Source organism: Leucoraja erinacea, chromosome 20 (assembly GCF_028641065.1).
Source record: "Leucoraja erinacea ecotype New England chromosome 20, Leri_hhj_1, whole genome shotgun sequence".
NCBI classification, from domain to species: domain Eukaryota; kingdom Metazoa; phylum Chordata; class Chondrichthyes; order Rajiformes; family Rajidae; genus Leucoraja; species Leucoraja erinaceus.
Window position 1 is genome coordinate 19003978 of NC_073396.1, and position 24329 is coordinate 19028306.

Genomic DNA, 24329 nt, shown 5'->3' on the forward strand with positions numbered 1-24329 from the left:
TCCTATTCACATCCACTGGGCATATGCAGGCCCTTCTACCTGCAGTTGTGTTGGATGATCTATCTGAAGCTGCTGATAGATATCCACAAGAGTCAGACTGAACACTGAGCAGGATCACAAGACAAGTTTAGTTTAGAGATACAACATGGAAACAGGCCCTTTGGCCCACCGTGTCTCCACTGACCATCGATCACCCATTCACACTTGTTCTGTTATTCTCATCCACGCCCCATACATCAGGGGCAATTTACAGAGACCAATTAACCTATAAAGCAGCACGTCTTTCAGATGTGGGAAGAACGGAGCACCTGGAGGAGCTCACGTGGTCATAGAGTGGTGCACAATGAGAGTACCCCAAGTCAGGGTCGATCCCGATCTCTGGCACTGAGAGGCAGCCGCTCATCCAGCTGCACCAGCAAGGCAGAAGCCTATGTGACAAGCAAGGTGGTGAATGGTTACTGCAGGTAGGAGGGAAAGTAGAGTTGAGGTTACAATCAGATTAGCCAAGATTTTATTAAACAGAGAGCAGGCCTGAGGGCAGAGTGGCTTAATACCACACCCAATTCTTATTGTTCATATCCTAGGCCAACACTTGCTCAATAGAGAAGGAACAAAAATAAATAAATAGTGGTTCCAGGCCCTTCTACTAAAGCTGCAGAGAAATATCCCAGAGTTCTGGCCAACGTCCCTCCCCGAAGACAGACCAATAGCTGATTGTTTTTTTAAATTCATATAAAGGATGCAAGGATAATTGGCAAGGCTATCACTCATTGCTGTTTTATTAACGTTTGTGGGATTTTGTCAAACCATGGTCCCATTTCAAACAAATTGGTTGAATTTGAAACTCTGTAGGACATTGAGAAACATTACCCGAGGAACATGATATGGCAGTGTGCACATTCTGCCTTTTGTTGCACGAATTAGCTCTGGAACAATCCCTTGGTTCAAATCCCTTGGTTCTAGCTCTGTCACCTACAACATGCCATCCCAGCAAGGACTGCACTCGGGGATAAACTGTACATTCACGGCAAGGAGAAGCATTGCTTACTTATGCTATCACCTGGCTTACAGCCGTTTCGAAAGTAGCACAGTATCAGTGAAATTTCACAAAGTACACAATCAGCAGTGAGGACAGGACCGACCTCAGGAATTCAAAACCTTCCATTAAAGTTAACAACTTAACGTAGCAAATATTTGTGGATGGGAATCATGGCTCGTCTGTTCACTATTTAATTAAGTGCAATTTATTCAGAAATCTGTAGTCCCTTTATAGTCACATATCCATATTACATGCACAACACTTCACTCAATAATAGCATCATATAATACTTGGGTAATTAAGTATGGACATATAGGCGAAATAAGGGCAGGAATAGCTACAAACCTTTTTTATAGCTCACATGAATACAGACTAGATTGGTTGCTGGTAAATAATTTCACCCATTTTTTTTTTTATTTGTGCCGACATAAAATTTAATGCAGTCACTTTGCACAGAGCTGCATTATAAAACCCAATTGGCACATTTCAGTGGGGCAAAGCGGAAACAGTCAAAACTAACACAACAGGCTATGGCCCTAACCTTCCTGTTGAGAGGTGGTATTGGAATAGCCTAGGCGAGGAACAGCAAGGAGTGTTTTCGATGTACTGTTGCCTATGTGCCATTCAACTGGCCACTCACTTCTTACTAGCGCAGTTAAACAGTGTGGTCATCGTGGAATTGGGTGAAAGGGTTTGTTTCAATGCTTGAGACTTTGCACACAGAGCTTTCTATTTCAATCTATTGCATTTTATCAGCTTTCATAGAATGGACAGTGCCTGAAGAAATACATTCAGAATCTGAACAGCCGGATATCCATAATATTTAGGACAACATTCCCAATCTGTGGGTCAAGACATTATCAATCCCCTCATTCGGCCCATCACAATGCAAGGCTATTGTGCAGTGAGGGGAAAACATCAAAAGGTTTGGAGGGAGAGGTGAATATTAACAAACAGTATCAAATGTCAGTATCCTCCACTCAGACTTTTAAATGAAACCAGGATTGCAATGTATTTATGCCCATCTCTTTTAATCACACCCATATACAATAACATACATTATCCTGCAGTCCAACTGACTAGCTCTTTTCTCATCTCAATAGTCCAAGCTCACTTTAAGCTTGCACCACCTTCTGGTTTACACAAACCAACACAGCCTTACAGCAGGTGGAGTTTTGTGGAGTTCCCAAATTCCAAGAGATGATCACATTTGAACTGAGCAGCAGGTGACAGGGTCATCATTCCCAGTACATTGCATCGAAGCACAACATTTGCACTACACTGATACAATCTCCTCCCAGCACAGTCCATGCTAACACTGGGTTATAGCTCATTCCATGGACCTCCAATTGAGTGCTGATATTTTAACCGTGCCTGCTGCCTCTACATCCACAATACAGCACTTTAACGTGCTTTCAGCAAGGATCAGAAAACATGACGTGTGGACACCAGCATGCTGTCATACCCTCGATTTAGAGGGCCAAAACAGTCATGCAGGTCAAGTGTAAAAGTAACTAGATCAGATAGATTTATCGTGTAATCTTCAGGCTCTGCCAGAAAATCAAGGACTCAGCTTTCCTAAAGTAGATTAACCTTCATTTTAGGATGTGGGAGAATCACACAAACTTGCAGTATTTGCTGTTCTATTACAGTTTGTCCTGGCATCTTAGCAAGAAAACAGATTAATCCTGCATCCAAAAGATACATCTATAGGCAAAGATCTTTGAGATGCTTTCCAGGACATTACAGCACAATACAGAACCCAATATGACAGCAAAGTTTTAGGCTTTCATTTCAGCATGAAATTTTATTTCCAGAAACAATCCTCCTCCGCACAAGCTTATGACAACTTATTGGTACATATGATTTGGTATTGCTACATGCCCAGGAGTTGAGCAGCCTAGGAGTGCCTGAGGAGCGACAGTCCTCAGATCAAACTCAGCCATGTGCTCTTAAGAAATTTCATAGCACGCACCGTTTCTGCAAAACTTCTCAGCTGGAATAAACAGAAAATCACTTCAATTCTACATCACACTAGCATGGTGGTTTGTGAGTGGGGGAGATAGGGATGTTGTTGCAGAATATAACATCCCCCAGACCCAGCCAAGACTACCTCCACAAAACCTACAGAAGGACAAGAATTGGCAAGCACGTCCTTTATCCCATAAGTATCTATCTTTGGTTAAAGATTAACATTTAAATTCGAGCACTGCTATTTTCATATTCTATTGACATGGGAGATGCTTATTTGGCCAACCAAACACAAAGAATCCCTGAAATACCCATCCAAAAAATGTAAATGTAAACTTTCAAAGTTGATTGTTTTGGCACAGACAAAAATTAAATCAATTTAAACACTAGCCAATTTAAATGACCACCCAAAGAATAATAGAACAGGTTGCAATTTGCACATCAACAGATGAAGCAAATCATTTCATCCCAGCAGCTTTCAGAATTTCCAGGGGGTTTATATAAACAATTATGACAAATTTAAATTAAAATCAAAACTGTTAAAGCCCCCTTTCCTGGAGTTATCCAATGCCCGGTGAAGCATGAAGATAAAAGAGGTGGCCATAAACTTTGGACAAAATAAACAGTTAACTCACTATCTGCAAGTGAGCTGGAGGCAAGTTAATACTTTCAATGCCTGCAAGAAGCTGCAGTCTGTGCAAGCCAACACAAAATATTCCGTCCAGTGTTTACAGATAAACATCCAGCTGGAAAGAATGACAACTGCTGCAAAAGCAAACTAGACGTGCATGTTCGACAAAAAAAAAAATCCAAAAAAAATCACCTTTCTCAATGTGACCGCATAAACATTCAATTTATTCTATACCAAAGGCTGAAGTTTCCCTTAACCTAGCATATTCAACTAACACCAGTCCCAGGAGTTTGAATTTATATTTATGATGTACCCTTTATCATGGTAAACTCATCCAATAAGTCATAAGTGTGTTAAACAAAATTTGACATCAGATAAATGGGCATATTTGGTGGATTGACCAAAGCTTGATCAAAACAGTAGTTTTCAAGGAGCATCTTAAGAGAATTTGAAAGGTTAGGCAGCCAAAGGAACAGTTGCAGATAGAAGAGCAATTCCATTCTGGGACTATCAAGTAACTACAATCAAAAGACAAATATTGGTGGTTGTAGGACTGGAGAAAGTTGCAGGGACCATGTAGGCAAAAGATATAGGAAGAGTCCATGAAGGGACTTGGAAGAAGCTGTTGCTTAAACAGGAGCCAAAGTAGGCCTATAAGCATAGAGATACAAGACATTCAAGATACAATTAATAAACAGAAAATTACACCATAGACTGTAGATGTTGGTTTACACCAAAGATAGACACAAAATGGAGTAACTCAGCAGGACAGGCAGCATCTCTGGAAAGAATTGGGTCGTTTTGGGTCGAGACCCTTCTTCGGCGGTGCAGCATTTTGTGCAAATTACACTGTTTACTTGGGAATGAATAGGAAAACCAAGATTAAAAGTTGATATTTTGGTAATCCCCAGATGAGCAGGTTTAATTAAGAATAAACTAGCTATGGGATAGCATAGTAAGTCGAGTTGTTGCCTCACAGCACCAGTGACCTGTTTCAGTTGTAACGTTATGCTTGCATGTTACCCCTGACACCATGTAACTTTCCTCTGATTTTCTCCCACATCTCATATATGTATGGGTTGGTAGGTTAAATGGCCACTGTAAATTGCTCCTCTTGTTGGTGGGTAGTAGTTGAATCTCTGATTTGAGAGAATTTGGGGAGAATAAAAACAGTACTGATGTAGGATTAGCGTAAAAAAATGGGCAGTTAATAGTCAGTGCAGACTTGGTGGGCAAACAGCCTGTTTGTGTTCTGTATGGCTATTACACTGAATTCTTCATATGGATGAGGTAGGAGTTACAGGAACAGTTAAACCATTTTATTTATTGTTATTTTGAACTAACACAAGAACGATTATGGCATCGTTAATTGACCAGAAGCATAAAAATGGAAGATTTCTGTGACGTGCAATTCAAGTTTTATAATAGTTTATATTACACATTCCTTACCTCCATTATTCTTGATGGCAGCAATTCCACGGCAGAAGTCATCGAAGCCAATGACCCCAAGACCAGCAGGATCCAGGTACTTGGTCAACTCCTTTACCTGAGGAGAAAACAAAGTACCCCAAACATTAGCAGACCACAAAAGATGCTCAGTCTGTCCAAAGCTGACAATAGCACATAGCACGTAAACCTGGGGCACCCAACACATAGGTAGTGAAAAGATAAACCAAATTGTACCATGGATCCTTTGAAAAATCAGAGGACCTACAGGACAGAGGACCCTTTGGCCCACCATTGTCTCCGGGAAAAAGCAGATATGATTAGACATTTACTCGCACCATTGTGGTTTCACCATTGGAGTTCATCGCAGAGTGTCATTACATTGACAAGCAGGATCTGCTAGGAAATATCCAATTTCCCAAGAAATTGACACCGGCAATATTAGTCTGAACTAATTCACATTTCTACTGCTCTATAAGCAATATAATTTGACAGCAAGTTCCTACGAAACAACCCAACTAAATAACCTGACTTAAAGACACATGACATCCAACACCTGCGGGCAACATCATGCAGTCCAAGGGAATCTCATTAATATACAACTTTTCAGCTTGGGGAATGAAAGGAAGCCACCCATCTCCTTCAGGGAGGTCTGAATAGGCTACAGAGATCAGATACAAAATCTAGCAACTAATTCTCATACATTGCCAATTGTGGCCTGTTAAATAACAAGCTGCAACCCACAGGGGGAGAAACACCTTCTTGCAGGTGATCTATACTCAAATCTAGCAAGGCATTCCAATATTTTGATGCTGAAAAACAAGAATTGTAGTCAAATTGGGATATCTTTATTTTACAGTTGCAGGTGCTGCAGATCTGAAATTCAGTCAGGATACTGGACATACTGAGATCAGGCTGCGTGTGTGATGGAAACAGTTGGTGCAATTGTTGCAGAGTTGGCATGTGAATAACTTGGTAAATAAAATGTAGGCTCAAAGCCATCTAGAAAAGGGCACACCACTATGGAGTGGACTAAGCGGAAAGGCCATGCCACACATACTGGGCCCGACATCAGGACTCAAGCTCTGCTCAATGCAATATTACATAAATTTGAAATAAACAGAAATCAATGGAAAGTTCCAGAGCAAGTCCTGAGGGAAACAGAAGTTTCAAATTGATAACTTTCCCAGGTGGCATGTTCACAGAACAGCACGTATGGCTGTTATTTAGGCACCATCAAGACATGTAATCTTAATGCAAGATCTCCAAACCATGCACAGATGTGCATCAAATGTAAACTACTGAAAGTGATAAATATCAGTGCTATACTCAAGCAAAAAACCTTTGGGGAAAATACAATTTCATAAATCGGCAGGTCATCACACAACCATTACAGCAAGCAGCTATCATGGTGGCTAGCTCTCATCTCATTCCTATCCATGTCCTCCAGAAATGCTACTCGACAGAGTTACTCCAGCACCACATTCTACAATCTCACACCCCAGCTTTACTTTCTCTCCAGCGCAAAATCTCAAACATCCTCTTTTATCCAGAGCTCTCAAACTCATTCTGTCAAACCACCATTAAGAAAATCCTGATCCAAAACAGGCCACTTAGAGATGGGCAAGATGAGCAGAGCATGGTTGATAGAAACATAGGGACATTGTGTGACCTTTGCAGCTACCAAAACCTCCAAGGCCAATACCTGAAAAGAGAAAATACATTTATGCAAACAATACCCAAATAGAATTAAAAAAGCACTCCTGTGTTTAGGTTTTCAAAAGTCAAGAGATAAAAGAATCACCAAGGGACAACTCAACCACAACCCTGTCATTCAATACGAAAGGGACAATAAATCACTAAGATCTATATCAACCATAGTAGTTTCAGTGCAACATCAAAGCACACAATGTCTCCGATATATAATATGAAAAACTTTCCAAAAGAACAATTGCACAGTCAGGGCATTACAACAAAATATTGAGACATTCAGGGTATAAGACATTGTGAGAAAACATGGAACACCCGGTCCTAAGGAAAATGAATGATTTAATTCAAGTACACGCAACTTTTGATTAGAGAGTTCTGGACAGGGGACATACGACAAGAATTAATTTTAGCGCAGAAAGTCTAGAAATTAAGGGCGTACTACCAAGATACTGCGCAGGCCACTTCCGATAAAGAAAGAAATTCATTCTTTTTTTCCCCAGAAAAGACTGAGCATTTATTCTGCATTGGCCAGGGTATTAGGAAGCATAGTCCCAGCTATTGTGGCCAGCTATTTATTTAGAACTTCTCATGGTACAGGCTGCGAGAGTAGTAGATGGTGAGTTACTAAATATGTGCAAAGCAGAGACTTCTCTATCCCCCCCCCCCCATGAAGGCAGAGGAAGTTAGATCACCTTGGCATCATATTCGGCATGGACATTGAGCCCAACATCTGTTCCCGTGTTGTACTGTTCCATACTCTATTGAATGGTGGATCAGGCCACAGGATTGATACAATCTTTTCTGTTCTTACGTTTTTATTATGTTATGTTTTTGTTTTTAGCTCAAAAATCTGTGGTAGTAAAATTGAGGGACTGATCAGATGATGTTTCAACAAAGCAACTTCTTGCTCACAAACCAAACCATTCAATCTTCAGTGCACTCTCCCAAGGAAAGTAAATCCTTTCTGAAATGATACCAAAACATCAAATACTCCAGGTGTGGACTCGCCAATTGTCTGTATATTTGCAGGAGGACCGATTTGTGGCAAAACATTACAATAACCTTAATTACTTGTTATACATGCATCCTGTTTTTCATGTACATCCGGCTGTCTCCAATAACCAATATTCAAGTCTCATACTGTTCAAATAATGCCCTCTTCTATTCTTTCTGCCAAAATAAATCTTCTCATATCCCCTCATTATATTCTACTGCCACAATAGTACTTTTAAACATTCCCCCAACCTCCAAATACGACTCCCAAGTAAAAATTGCAAGGAACTTATGATATCAATAATGAAAAATTGCTTCCTGCTGGTTCATTTTTTCTCTTTAACCTTCCTTTGTTTCACCACTAATTTGTTTATCCTGAACACAATTTTACTCCACTAAAGATAATCTTACTTTCCACTAGTCTTAATGTTAGCAATTACTTTAAATGCTTCTTTTACTTGTTACTTTATTTCCTTTTATATTCAATTGCCTTTTCACTAAACAGCTGACTTCACATTGCCTGCCACCTTTTTTTTTAAATTACGTTCTTTTGCATTGCTTTACCCTTGACCCATCTTCAACCGTTCCATTTATTCAGTTTTTACACCTCTCATATCACTAGGAGGACATAATCAAGACTGGTAGAATATTTATAACGAAAGCAATTATTTAATCTTAGTATTTGTTTGGATGAAGAACAGAGGCTCGACAAACTCATATTGTTTATGTGGAGCTGAGGTTGAGAGGAGCATACATAATTAGCTAGGGTAAACAGTCAGAACCTTTTTCCCCCAAGGGTCTGACTTTTCCTACTGTTGCTATTACATTTCTACAATTTGAACATCACAAGGTCTCCCAATGATAGCATAATTGGCATATCATTGCTTCAGTAGTCTTACAATCCAATTATACCAATCTACCTTATTTCTGTGCTGTCTACATAACCATATCCTCTGAAATCAGGTAGATTCTTTGCCGAGGATATACAGCTGTGGCTCCAACATGAACACCACATTAGCACTTTGCATTTGATATTTTCATAATAATTGAGGCTATTCTGTAGCTAGCTCTAAGAACATTCCTATTACACGCCTGTCAGCTCCACTGCCATCTACCACCCATGCACCTTCAGAACGTGGGAGAAATCAAAGTCGCACAGTCACATGAAGAACATGCAAACTCCACACAGATCGCACTCTGGGCAAGGGTCATGTCTGGGTTGCTGGCGCCACAAATCAACAGTATACTATTACTGTGGAACTGTGTTACTCCGGTCCGTCCTGGCTAAATTTTTCCTCCCAATAAAATTGGGGGGGAAAGTCTATGGCCTAGATACAGAATTGAATTGTCACTTCCATTCTCTATCTATTATTGGAAAAAACAATTTGAATGTGTACTAAACAATTTATTGTTTGGAAAGGTTCAGTCCACATGCATATTTAGGTTTACCATTGCCACATGCAGCAAGGTACAGTGAAAAGCTGTGTTTTGCTTGCTATCCAATCAAACCGAACAATACTATGCATACAATCAAGCCAAACTCAAGTACAATAGGTAGAGCAAAGGAAAAGATAGAGCGCAGGACAAGTTCTCAGCATTGTAACGTGTTAGTTCCAGAGACAGTTCTCAGCATTGTTGCACACCAGTTCCATGACACCATGCAAAACTGTGGTTTTTTTGCCCATGTAAAAGTGGTTCCAAATGTCATGCCCAGAAGACCAGAAGATTAGCAATTCTAAATTTGTACTTGGCGTCACTGAATCATAGTTTCCACTGACAGAACTCGCTGCTACTAAATGCAGCAAAAAGCACTAAAAACTGGAAAGAATCCAAGCCAAGTGGAAAAATGCAAAACCAGAGTTATAAGCAGGTATGGTGGTGGGAGGATGCCTCGTTTCCTGGAGTCTGTGCAACCACACTTTAGGCGAGGTCTCTGCTGCCTGCTTTCTACATTTAGAAGTAGAACAACTCTCCTTTTCATGGTACAGCTCTCAGATCCCCTTCACATAAAAGACTAACTATATGAACCAACCGAAAAGAAATGTAGCAAAAGCCAGCAGCCTTTAAAAACAGCTGAGTATACAATAACAGACATTTCTGCAGTGCTCATTATGCATGAATGGATATTAAAATGCTTTAGTGGGCATTAAGCCAAGGGGGTAGCAGAATGGAGAAATGTTAATGTTTTAAATCGGTATTTTTAAGGCGGGGAGGAAAGCAGCAGATGCAGAAGGAAAAATGTTCCAACTAGGAGGATAAAGGATTGGAGAAGAGGGGCAAGTGGCTTGATGTAATGGCTGCCAACATTCCCCCAAACAGAAAATGAGAGCTGGGAGGTTCAGAGACAGAGCCGATAGCTACTGTGCCTTGAAATGGATCCTGGGATATTAATACTGAAACAAGTATCCACAAAACTAACACTGGGTTTGGAGTATCTAGAAGAGTTTGTGCTGCTGCGCCTCAGATCCAGGGACATGGCTTCATCATGCTCTTGGGTACTATCTGCACAGAGTTTACATGTTCCATTTGTGACTTTGTGGGGTTTTATCCCCACATCTCAAAGATGTGCTGGTATGATTAGCTACTACAACCTACACCAAGGGGAAATTTAATGGTAAAAATAATTAAGGAGTAGAAGGGCAAGTGTGAGAGAACAAGTTGCAGAAATGCAAAGGAGGAGAAAATTAGAGTACTGTGATTGGTGCCATGTGCATTCATGGGGCAAATTGGTGCTTCCTAGATTGATGCAGCACAGAAACTGGCCCTTTCGCCCAACTCACACATGCTGACCAAGAGGTCCCATTAAACAGTTGCACGCCTGCATTTTTTGCCCATATCCCTCTAAACCTTTCCTTGAATATTGTTACTGTAGCTGCCTCGACCACTTCATCTGGCAGTTTGCTCCATGCACCCACCACCAAAGTGGAAAAAGCAACCCCTCGGGTTTGTATGTGCTTGTATTGTATCTCCCCCCCCCCCCCCCCCCCCCCCCGCATTAAACCTCCGACCCCTAGTTCTTGATTACCCAACCTCAGGAAAGACTGTACATTCACCCTACGCCTCTCATGGTTTTGCACGTCTCTATAAAATCATATCTAAGCCTATGCTCCAAGGAATAATACCTAGCCGTCCCAACCTCTTGCTTTAATCAGTTCTTCAGGTCCTAGCAACAACCTCTGAATCTTTCAAACAATCTTTCCAGGTTAGTGGCACATTTCCGATAGCAGGACGACCAAAACGGAACACAATACTCAGTGCATTCTCAGTGAGATCTTATTTAAATTGAACTCGTTCCAATTTCTAAACAACGCTTTTACTGGAAGGTCAGAACGCCAAAAACCTTTTCCACCACCCTGTTTACCTGTGACGCCACATATTCTTTGTATCTGTGCCCTGCTGCAAAAATCCAACCCTTGTTTGACTTCCCTAAATGAAACAGCTCACATTTAATCAAATTAAACTTAATTTGGCACTCCTCAGCCCCCTTACCCAGCTAATCAACATTATGCTGCTGTCATTTTAAAACTTTTTACCATCTATGACGTCACCTATTATAGTGTAATTTGCAAACTTATCAACCTTGTACATTCTCATCCAAATCATTGATACAAATGACAAAAAGCAATGGGACCAACATAGAGCCCTGTCACACACTAGTCACGGATACCGTCAGGGAATGTTACCAACTGGTCCAGTCCAGACTGCAGGACCACGTGCTGAGGGACTCGCTGAAGCGTGGCGCAGCCAACAACAGGGCTCTGTGGGGGAACGACCACAGTGTATGGTCCTCCCGCTATGGGAAATTGAGGAGTAGATTCTGGTTTAGACACCCCTCAAACAAGGGAAGGGATATCACCCCAGGGGGCGACATGAGTGGCAAGGGTGCTTGGTTTAAGGATAGCTTGCAAACATTACCACATACGACACTATGGAATGAACAGATGCTGGGAATGTCGGAATAGTTAATGCACTGTTCTTGTTTTGTATATATTTTTTTAGAGAGTCATAGAGTGATACACAGTGGAAACAGGTCCTTTTGCCCAACTTGCCCATACCGGCCAACATGTCCCAGCTACACAAGTCCCAACTTCCTGCATTTTGTCCATATCCCTCCAACCCGTCCTATCCATGTACCTGTAACTGTTTAAATGTTGGGATAGTCCCTGCCTCAATTGCCTAATCTTTTCTAGCATTCCTGGATATATCTGATCAGGGCACAGGGATTTATCTACTTTAATGTTTTTAAATGAATGGTTTTGGTATGAAGCTTGGTATCTGGTATGAAAAGATATGAAGGGAGAGGCAAGGGTATCCAAGACGAAGACAAATCTGAAGCCAAGGAGGAGGTGCTTGCTATGAAGACAAAGAAAGTGGGAAAGTTGAGGGGTACAATGAGGGATATACAAAGGCACCGAGAGCGAGAGGCTGAGTGCGAGGTGAGCGGCAGTGGATGTGCAATTAGTAAATTTTTGTGGATCCTACCTAGTCCCTTTTTATTTCCTTTACCTTGTATCTGTACATTTTGAACAGCTTGATTGTAATCATGTATAGTATTTTCGCTGACTGGATAGCACACAACAAAAAAGAGCTTTACACTGCATCTTGGTACACGTGATAAACTAAACTAGTCTTAACTTGTACGTGCATCACTTAAACCACAAAACTGCCAGAAACCAAAGGGTTAATGTAAGAACCTCATAGAAACCTATTTATTCACCAACCTCTTCATTATGGTTAGGTTAACAATTATGTAATAAAACCCTGGCACACAACAAATGCTGGTTATACCGTTCATCAGAAACACCCATTGAGAACACAATAACCACCTAACAAAGCAGCCAACAATTTAACCTAGTTTTCTCCATCCTACACTTAATTCAGCTGCAGCTTCTGGAATGTGCCAAGCCAGAAACTCGATGGGGAAAAATGCAGAATGTATGGTTGGTAAATGCACTGTACTTCTTAAACTTCTGTATTTAAATCAATTTGCTTGTTATTTGTCGCAATAAAAATAATATTCAGCAGAGATTCTGCTGTCAAAGCCTGCCCCATGTATGTCCACCACAACCTCACGATCCATAAAACTCTGGCAGAACAATTATTGGAAGCTCTTAAACATAATGAAATGTAGTTTTACAAATGATTGGCTCAAACTTGCTTCCTCTCCAATGACAATTTATTCTCCAAATTTGGTGCAAAATTACTTTAATTAGAAGGGCACTATTTCAAGAGGGACTTAATTACCCTATAATTTACACTTGAGGGAAGAGTATTTCAAAAGGCAGTTCAACTTACAAAACAGTTTATCAAGACTACAGCAACCCTGACCTCACTTGATGAGAGATATTCCCTTTGTCTTTTTGATTCCACCCCTCTGTTTTCCCAATTCCGAAAGAGGGTCTTTCATGTGAAACACTAACTGTTTCTCCTTCCACACATACTGCGAAAAAGAGTTTCAGGCATAGTTTCACCTGGATTGTTGAAACCACAAAACAGCAGAGAGCAGGTAAGTGGCCAATACAATACCAGACCAATAAATACGTTGAAAGGAATTGCATGGGGGGGGGGGGGGGGGGGGGGGGGGGGGGGGGGGGGAAAGATGCTGGAAAACCAGTCTTGAGATTGAAATCCAAGGTGAGCAACTCATTTTCACAAAACATTACCAAATCCCAAAAGAATCACTCCATGTGATGAGCAAGAATAGCAAAAAGATAACAAAATTTAAAGATGAAAAACAGGCAAATAATTTACGGATTGGTTACACTGCTTCAGTCCAGACTCGAAACATTGCCTACCCACATCCTCCAGAGATGCTGCCTGGCCCTCTGAGTTATTCCTGCACTTGCTGTCTACCCAATAATTTATCTTGTATTAAGAATCAAAAAAGTGGAACATCCGTTAAAAAGGAAATCAGAATGAGAAGGAAACAGTCACACGTCATGTCCGTTATGGATAGATACGTTTACCCAATTTGTAACTGAATAATTATTGACGGGTGAAAGATCAGCAATCTGAAACACTAACAGACACAAGGCCTCTTCCTCCACAAGGCATGACCTTCAGCAACTTCAACTTAAAGTTCATTTTAATTGAATTGGTTACATCAGTAGAGAACACAGCAGTCATAGAAGCTGCTCCTTCACCAATATTTCCCCAAATATCTGAAAAAGCCACCCAATTCTTGAAGTAGAGCATTCCATTTGAATAACACTGTCCAACATACTATACAAAGCTGCTATTCAAGAGACATGCCAATGTCTTTACTTGGACCAACATGGAGTTTAAATCCAAGGTGTCCTCACCTTTCACCCCACATACAACAAATAATCCTCCGTCATTTTCGCCACCTCCAAAGTGACCCCACCACTCGCCACATCTTCCCATCTCCCCCCCCCCCCCCCCGCCGTCTGCTTTCCGCAAAGACAGGCGCTCCCTCTGTACCTCCCTGGTCAATTCATCCCTTCCCTCCCGCACTATCTCCTCCCCGGACACTTTCCCTTGCAACTGCAAGAGATGCTTTACCTCCCCCCTCGACTCCATTCAAGGACCCAAGCAGTCGTTCCAGGTACGACAGAGGTTCACCTGCACCTCCTCCAACCTCACCTATTGCATCCGATGCTCTAGATGTCAGCTGATCTACATCGATGAGACCAAGCGTAGGCTTGGCGATCGTTTCGCCGAACACCTACGCTCGATCCGCATTAACCAACCTGATCTCCTGGTGGCTCAGTACTTCAACTCCCCCTCCCATTCCGAATCCGATCTCTGTTTGGGCCACCTCCATGGCCAGAGTGAGCAGCACCGGAAATTGGAGGAGCAGCACCTCATATTAGCGGTATAAACATTGAATTCTCCAATTTAGATAGATATAGATATGCCATTTATTGTCACTATACATGTACAGTGAAACTGAAAGCTGCTCGTACTCAGTGCATACATACAATTTAGCACAAAAAACAAGAGACAGAAAAACAAAAAACAGAAGGGAGATGGGGGGGGGGGGGATAGGTGCACAAATTCTGCGGCGCTACATTCATATATACATATATACAGATGGAAGTCCGTGTTGGGCGGTGTAGTCAGTGCATGTGTGAATTTGAATTTATAGTAGATATAATTCTCGGAAAGCAACTATTCCTGAGTCTGTTTGTCCTGGATTTGATGCACCTATAGCGCCTTCCAGAGGGCAGCAGGTCGAACAGTCCAAACGCAGGATGGGAGCTGTCTTTGGTGATCTTCTTTGCCCTGCTAAGGCAGCGGGAGGTGTAGATGTCCATCAGGGAGGGGAGAGGGCAGCCAATGATCCTCTGCGCTGTCCTAGTTACCCTATGAAGCCTCTCCCTGTCTGCCATGGTGCAGCTGCCATACCATGCTGTAATGCAGTATGTCAGCAGGCTCTCGATGGACGAGCGGTAGAAGGTCAGCAGCAGGTTAGAGTCCAGGTTGTGCTTCCTGAGGACCCTCAGGAAGTGCAGCCGCTGCTGAGCCTTCTTGATGACCGCTGTCGTGTTGTCCGTCCAGGAGATGTCAGCAGCGATATGGACACCGAGAAACCGGAAGGTGTTGACCCTCTCCACACACTCGCCGTTGATGTGTAGGGGGGCTAAGTCGGTGCTGTGCCTCCTGAAGTCGACAATGAGCTCTTTTGTTTTGTAGCCCTTGCCGTCTCCTCCCCTTCTCAGCTCTCGCTCAGCCCTCGGGCTCCTCCTGTTCCTTTCTGCTCCCTGACCCCCCACCACACATCAGTCTGAAGAAGGGTTTCTGCCCAAAACGTTGCCCATTTCCTTCGTTCCATAGATGCTGCTGCACCCGCTGAGTTTCTCCAGCACTTCGATTTTCCAGCATCTGCAGTTCCTTCTTTAACAGCATGGAGTTTAAAAATGCAGTTTGAAATAACACAAACTTGGTAAACTATACAGGACGGGGGGAGGGGGTTAGTACCATTTCATGGGAGGGCTTCGTATCCTCATTCAGTAGCATCTGAAGCAGACAAACATAATACGGAAAAAATACGGAATCTAATCTCAAACTTCAAATGTATTCTCAAAGAAACACAGGCCAACTATTACAATCTGTGCTACCACATCAGACAATGCCCCTCTTAGTATCTCAAGGGCCTTAAAAAGTGTAAAATTCAAAGACTTTACAAATTAAGTGTTTCTTTACCAGGTCAGACATCCCAGAAGTTACATTTCCTAACAGACTAGAGCTTTTGATACGAGTATCATTGACGTTTCTCCTTCACATCTTTGCAAACTACACAGATTTTTGAAGTCTCAATACACATTTAGTTTAGTTGAGACAGTGTGGAAACAGGCCCTTCGGCCCAGACCTTTTCCTGAATCTACATTCAAATATTTTTATTTCCTGTTATTCTCAAACGCATTTTCAAATGAAGTACTCCAAGTGATAGACAAGTTATCAAGTGAAAACGCATGGGACACAGCCACAAATCTCAACATACTGCAACTGCATATACAATATACAAGAACACTCACACTGCAAACAATCAATCACAATATAAAATATGGAACCTGCCTCCCTAATCTCAGACTGGTGCTCTCAGCCAGAATGCTGCGCACGCTCACCCGTCCTGTGTTCCCCTTGCATCAAACGCAGGAACTCCACCAGCATCAGGTTTATTTGCTATTGTAGAAGCCCCATGCATGTGACAATGTAGATGCATCGTCCCATCCCATCAACACTGCCCAGGGCTACTTTCAGTGCTCCCAGATTCAGATCCCAACTCACAATACAGAATCATAACCAAACGCAACTAATCTCAAAATAGCTCAGTGGAGCCAGAACTGTTAGGAATGCTGCCATCCTGTCAAGTCAAATCCAAGATAAAAGCCACTTGCAGCTCTTCAGCCACAGAGCCCATTGAAGTCAGTCATTTGCTGGGTAGTCATGCAGCAATTGACATAGTCAGCAAAGCTTGAAAATAATCTGAACAAGGAACACAAACCAGCTTCAGTCAGTTTCCAGAGAGCCTAGCTAATTTAGCATCACCTCCGCTTTCTATTGCTCCACCACAATAACATTTCACCAGGGATCTTCAAAAGTAGGGTTTTTTTGTTTTTTTTTAATTTTTTTAAATTCATGCAATGTGATCAGCAAGAGAGATATTCATACTGACAGATTTGTTTGTGTTTGTTGACTTACAAGGATTGTTGCCCATCCTTAAATGCCTTTTGTTGGACTGTTTTAAGGCAAGGCATAGGAGGATACAGACCTAATATTGAAATGGGAAAATGGTCAGCATTGACATGGTAGTCAAAGAGCCCTTTTCTGTGGCACACAACTGTGCCCCTATTTTAGAAGGAAATTAAGAGTTATACACATTTGTGGCCAAATTCACAAATAGGCCAAACTGAAATATTCTTCATCCAGGTGATTCAGTTTTTAAAACAATCCAGCAGTTTCATGATCACCTTCACTGATAATGGGTTTTCAATTCAAATGAATGTAAACCACCCAGGTGCTGCGCTGGGGTTTAAATAGGTGTTGCCGGATCAACAGTCAAGCTTAGGATATCAGTCCAGTAGCTTTAACTGTTATAACCCCCTCCCCGACACCTCAGCAATATTCAACCACCAAATAAGGAGTTCCATATTTGGCAGATCTCCAACAGATCTTGCTTTAATATCAGGGGCTCTAAACATCAGACTGCAACCACCCCCCTCACCACAGCATGTCCTGCACCTGCCTTTCGAGTAATTTACTCCAAGATACGGTCTATTAAGATACTACCAAGGTATGGAAAAATAGCACCCTCCGAATCAATTTATGGAATCCAAATCAAAACAAAGGCAGCTACATCGAAGCTTTGTAAATGAGGGAAATAAAATCTCTAAAATAAACTCAAATTCAGGTCCATTGAGTGGCAGTGTGTAATTATAAACCGACTGCAAATATTTGCTGCTACAGATGACAATACACTTTTAAAAAATACTTCAGACTGTTAAAATATGCAGTTATGAACATTTTAACTAGTTTAAAAACTTGTTTGAATGGCAGATATTGATGTGAAATGGAAAACAGTAGAACATCTCCACATATCTGCAAGTATTTAAAAATAGATGATCAGCTTTGTTTCAGACAAATGCTTTCCTCCAAAGGACTGATTGTCCTACTGTGTACCATTCGCACCTTACAATCTTTCACATCCAATTTTCAATTCACATAAAAAAACTAGACCAACCTTATTGTGCTCTTCAGATTATAGAAGCAATCCAAGTGCCCCAAAGGCCCCAACTTGGAAGATTTGGACTTCAAGCCAAATGCATCACACTACTTGCTAGGAACATGTTGGATTACATTACTAAGGAAATGATAAGTGAGAACTCAACAGGATTAGTTCCAGTCAGCATGAATTTGAAGGGGAAAATGTGTAACCAGCAGGGTTGGGAGGGAGCTAGGTAAAGGACATCACTGCAGCACACAAAATAACCAAGTGCCAAGTTTAAGAAGCAGAGGGGGAATTAATTTATATAGCACAGTCCAAGCAGAATGGGCAAGGAGTGCAGAAGTCTTCCACATGCATCTTTCAATCGAACCATTATTCCATACCACAGGAACTCAGATGTACAAGTCAGGAAGAAGGTCAAGAAAATTACAGTGAAAACCATCAAGTGAAAATATAACCAAGCTATTTTCCTTGCATCCCCAATGCAAGTGCCAGTCTTACTGGTGGGGCAGCACTGGACATTGCAAATTTTGCAAGCCAGCGGCTTCTGGTAAAGTACATGGGCAGCTATTAACAGAGGATGCAAGGTTCAACAAGAACTATAACACAGAGCTCCCTCCCCACATTTCTGCCACGTATCCACCGCCAGTGATCTCAATCACAGTAAATATCAGGTGCTCGGAAAAAGCAATGTCAGGTGTCAGCTGCAGTCAAGTAAAAAAAGCTTCAAAAGGAGCCAAGAATTTTATTTGTAGAACGTTCTAATAAAAAAATAAAAAAAACAACCATTTTATGCAAACAAAGAACAGAGAATTAAAAAGTTCCTCGAGGGCAAGTAAAGAAATGAATGGTATTTTAGGTACATGGTTAGTGAAGTTAATGCAATAAATAGAGCCACAGCAGGCCAGCCAAGATCATAGAATGTACATTATGTACTACAAAACCTCCAGTGCAGAAAGTATTGTCCACAGCTCAGGCTTTCGGAGATGGAGCAACAGCTGCCATCATTGTGGCACAGAGGACGTGCTTTATGGGAAATACCTTTCAGCAGCAGGTAACCCAGCAGCTCCAGAACATGCAACTGGAAAGGGAATGAGTGATGGTCACAGCAGGGAAAAAGGCAATCGTATCTTTTCCCATGACAACCTTGAAACGTACCAAATAATGGTTAGTGTGTCCTTCACATACAATTCCACCAGGTGTCCATCTTCAAAGGTGCTTTATTCTTCACATGTGCTTGGTACAGTTAAATTCCTTTTTTGCACAGTTCAATAAAAATCTTACTATTCATAGGCACTATCATTCTTAAGTTGAAGAGTGCAAGAATAGTAGATTATACTGAGGCAGTACACAAGAGTCGCCACATTTTCCAAAAGCATCTTGTATCCTTCAGTTTCAAAGTTGTTAAAAATGCAGGCCTAACTTGGCCTTAAAGGCCAGTTATCCTGGCAGTGGTGTTGGATCAAAGTTGCAGGGGTCAGCCTGACCAAGTGATGTTGTCGGTGTCCTCCACCACTGTAGGCCATGTCCGAACCATGCACCTTGGAGCAGCACCTGATCCAATTGAGCTCCAGGCTGTTGCAGGGCCTCTAGCGGCCCACTCCACCAACACATTGGTCTGGACACGACCTGCGAATGCGCCATCATGGGCACCTCCCACAGCCGACCCCAGAGGGCCTCCAAGGATGTGGGAGGTAAGCCCACAGCCTGCTCACTGGCAGGGTATTTCATAATACAATGACTAAAACAGCCCCTTCCTTAGTAGGAGCCTCTACATTCTGCTCTAAAAATCTTTTAGATGCATTTTACAAATTCTACTTCATCTAAACGCCTTACGCCAAGACATGGGTTCATCAACTTTCCTTAGTACCCTACCATTTACAGTATATGTCCCACCTTATTTATTTAAAAGTTGATTATTGGAGCACACCGACCCAATTCGGAAGACATGGGAATTTACAGCTAAATGGATACATCTCAGCAAATTGGAAATACATTTGTTAATTTTTAATTTGTCATATGCACAAGTACAGTGAGGTGTAGGCACATTGAAAACATTTGCCTGCAACAGCTTCACAGGCACAGATTCAAAAACAAGAAACATTTATACATAAATTACACATAACATTTCAAAAAGCAAAAGGGCTGCTTGTTGTGGTAGTGGGAAGGTTATCTAATGCTGTGGGATGAGTAAACAGAGCAGTCAAACCTCAGGAAAATGGAACAAAGACAGATGACAAAAGAATCTAAAGGCAGAAACAAGAATTTCTGTTATAAACAAAGCAAATGGTTAGGGTCAGGGTTACAATAATATCAGACACAATAAGTGTTCAGAATGTAGTTGGGTGAAAAAGGAAATAATTTAATTGTGATACGAGAGCAAATTAATGGATGGATTAATTGCACAAACAAATTTGATGGGCTGATTTGGCCACTCTCCATAGCATGACCAATTTAAAATCAGTCAAGAAAATCAAGTGCAACCTGATAATCTGGGAGATTTTATTTTTCGGAGAGGGGGAGGGAGGGAGGGATGAAATAGAGACAGTTCTTCTGGAATGTGGAGATACATTCCATCAAACTGAGCTCACCAAACTAGTCTGGTCACTTAATGCTGATTGCGACTATATCAGACAGGTACAAAATCCTCAAGCATTATTGGACAAAATCCCTCTGAAGCTCTCAAATGCTTCAAAACTAGTTTTGTGACATACACAGGCAATTGAAGTGCTGAAAATACCCGAATGAGCATTTGAATCTTCAAAGAATAAACAGCTACTAAATAGGTGTTGGTCAATGGGATTAGGATAGGTCAGCGTGAAATGGTGGGCCGAAGAGCCTGCTGTGGTGAATGACTACGGCCAATCTACATTCAGATTCTTTTTAAACACGTTGACTGTAGTATGCTTCCATTCTTGGACAATGGAAAAATAAATAAATGCAGTCCAAACAGCATTATATGATAAAGAGATGTCACAAGTTTGATCGCAAACTGCATGCTGCTTTCGTGCCCATCATCTTGGATTCTGTGAGATTCTCAACTTTGAAAAAAATGCCAGATAATCAAACAGTAACAGTTAACATTCCAAGTTGGGTACTGTGGCCTCCCTGATAGTAATTAGATCTTTCAGTTACTTCCATTGCTGAAGTACAGTTTGAAAAAAGGGCACAGAAAGGCATTTCACAGGCAACTCTCAAGTTGTTTTTTTTTTTTTAAACTTTGCAGAATGGAGAACGGGTGCCAGACTGCCGATTTGATGATACCATGCTGAAAACATTCCATCCATGCCCGTTGCATCTTTTAATGAAAATAACCCACGAGAGACCAGTTGGTTCCATCTCACATCCATTTATGATCATCATGCCTATGGTTACTAACTACAATTCTGTGACGATAGATAGATAGATAGCCTTTTATTGTCATTCAGACTGAAGTCTGAACGAAATTGCAGCAGTCATACATATAATACCATACAATAAAACAACAATAAACACACATTAACATCCACCACAGCGAGTCCACCCATGATGGAGGCAAAAGCCTTAGGTCGCAGTCTCTTCCCTCCTCTTCTCCCTCTGCGCTGGGGCGATACCCCACCCCCCCCCCCCGGGCGATGTTAAGAACAGTCCCGCGGCTCAAACACAGCGGCCCGAGGTGGTTGAAGCTGCCGCCCACCAGTCCTGCAGAAGCAGCTGCTGGCCCGCGGCCGAACCCCGGACTCAGGCCAACGCCGCCAGAACACCGTCCCAGCCACCCTCACGCGGGTACTGTGCCGTCTTCAGCCTCGGGCTGGGCCACCCCAACTTGGGCGTCGCTTCTCCCCCCGGACCAGGCCGCCCCGACTTGGGCGTCGCTTCTCCACCCGGACCAGGCCGCCCCGACTTGGGCGTCGCTTCTCCCCCCGGACCAGGCCGCCCCGACTTGGGCGCCGAACCTCCCTCGGGCTGCCAACGCCGCACCTTCCCGAGCTCGGCTGCTCCGACGGGAGCCTCGTTCCACCCTCGGGCTGGCCGCCCTCACGGGAGCGTCCCAGCCTCATTCCAGCCCCGAGCCGGACCACCCTCACGGGAGCGAGCTCAGAGCGAGTCCTGACTGTGCTCTGCCTCCGGAGCCTCGAGGTCGTCAGCTCCATTAGGCCTCAGCGCAGACGGAGGCAGAGAAGGGGAATACGACAAAAAGGTCGTATTCCCCTGCAGGGAGAGACTGCAAACCCCGTTTCAACCCCCCCCAAAACACAAGCTAAAACCAAAAAACTAAACTAACCAAACAAAATAAACAACATAAAAAACACAAAGACAACGGGACCGCCGGTAAGCCGCTGCAGCCAGAGCCGCGCCGCTACTCCGATCTATAGATAGATAGAATCTTTATTAGCCACGCAACCAGGGTTGGTGGTATTTGGGTTCAGTACATGATGGTACACTGCTTTAGTCACATTAACACATATAGAAACACAGATCATAGTAATAAAGTGCATCCATACCACATCACAAATCACAAATCTCACCAACAGAACACAGTGCAACAGTTGTGACCAATTTCAGCCATTCCAATTTTTTAACCCATCTGTGTCCAACATTGATCCCGTTCTGGGAACAGACTATCCCAACCCATGAAACATCTTGTTCCCATTATATTGGGTTCTGATCACAATCACAATGATACTTAATTATCCAAGTATGTTTCGCAACATACAAGGAATTTCATTTGCCAAGTCAGTCATGCAAATAAAAAGCAACGGAACACACAAATCACATTTCAACGTAAATATCCACCACAGAGACTCCTCCACATTACTCTCTGTAATGGAAGGCAAAAAAACCGTTAAATTTCTTCCCTCTGTTCTCCCCCGGCCGGGGGCCTCGAGGCCTCCGTTGACGGGATGATCTCACCTAACCAGCGGCGGGCCATCCGCATTGAGGCGATCTGCGCCTGGATCGGGGGGGGGGGGGGGGAGGGATGTCAGCTCCCCCACGCCGGACTCCCCTCAGTCCGAGGAGTCCTCCAGCTCAATCGATGGTAGGCCACAGAGCGATCAGAGAGTGCGATCCAAAAATTAATCGCATCTCCGGCAAGGTGAGAAACTGAAAAATGTTTCACACGACCCCCCCCCCCCCCCTCACATAAAACAAACCGGAGAACATTTACACAAACTTTTAACACACACAAAAAAATGTTTTAATATAAAGACAAAAAAAATTTACGATGACATCTGGAATAGTGTCCAGGTTGGTCTCCCTACTTGCAGCAGGAGCACAACTAGGGTTGTACTCAAGTTTAGAAAAATTTGAATCTTTTTGAAGTGTACAATATTTTCAAGGAGCTTGACAGAGTGGATGTTTCCCCCAAATGGGTGGGCAGTTAACAAGGATCAAAGTCGTAAAATAAAGGACTTAGCGATTCAAGACAAATAAGAAATATCTTCACCCAGAGGTTATTGAAGTTTTGAATTGTTTACCCTGGGAAGATGGAGGCTCAGTTGTTAAGTACATTCAACAAAGATCGAGATTTTTAAGATGCAATGAGAATCAAAGGGTATGGAGTTACTGCAGCAAAGTGGTGCAGAACTATCTGCTGTGATGAAATGAATGGCAGAACGACCTACTCCTACCATCATTAGGAAAAAGATTTCAGAGAAGATCTGATCTCAGACGTACCAGGAGCCACTTTGCCAGTGGTGTCACCAGCTTAATTCAGGCCAACAGAGTGCAGATTGGAAATATCTACCACTGGTTATGGAGATCAACTGATGGTGTAAAGTGCCTCCACAGAATCAACACATCGTCCACTTGCACTGCAGATTTATTAAGAAATCAGCTATTCTGCAGCAGGCTCAGTGGAGCTACCTGCAAGGAATTTCTAAAGCACTGTAGAGAACTACGCTGCATTCAGACATTGCACAAAATTTCAAATATACCACATCTGAACACAAGGAATGTACCACTGAAGCAGTCATTGATCCAAAAGGCTAACTCCATGGCTTTCTCCACAGATACAGCAGGACCTGCAGACAATCTCCAGAACTTTCTTCTTATTTCAGATTTCCATACATCTTTTTTCCAAGAGTGCCCTGCAGACTGACAACACTGGCGATGGTACACAATGTTTGAGTATTGGGCAATGGGTGGTGTGCTAATTATAGGTCAATAACACTAGCAATTTGTTCCATGCAACGAACACTGCACACGCTTCTTTACCAAAAGCAGCAGGACTCAGATCTCTGGTTGACACTAACCAATTAGGACATAACTAGTTCAGTTTATAATTCAACCAAGATCTGTAAACTCGACTTAAAACTGTTTAATATAGGATGTACCATTCTAAAATGACCCCAAGCACTTCAAACAAC

General features: G+C 42.4%; 1 protein-coding gene across 3 annotated transcripts in view; it reads right to left on the reverse strand.

Moving 5' to 3' along the window:
- The window catches only part of rab11fip3 (RAB11 family interacting protein 3 (class II)), a 69202-nt gene that overhangs the window by 39073 nt on the left and 5800 nt on the right, over positions 1–24329 (reverse strand). For all 3 annotated transcript variants that reach the window (XM_055651474.1, XM_055651472.1, XM_055651473.1), the window contains exon 2: positions 5091–5187. In XM_055651474.1, the coding sequence (XP_055507449.1) occupies positions 5091–5187 (97 nt within the window). The remainder of the gene's footprint in view (positions 1–5090; positions 5188–24329) is intronic.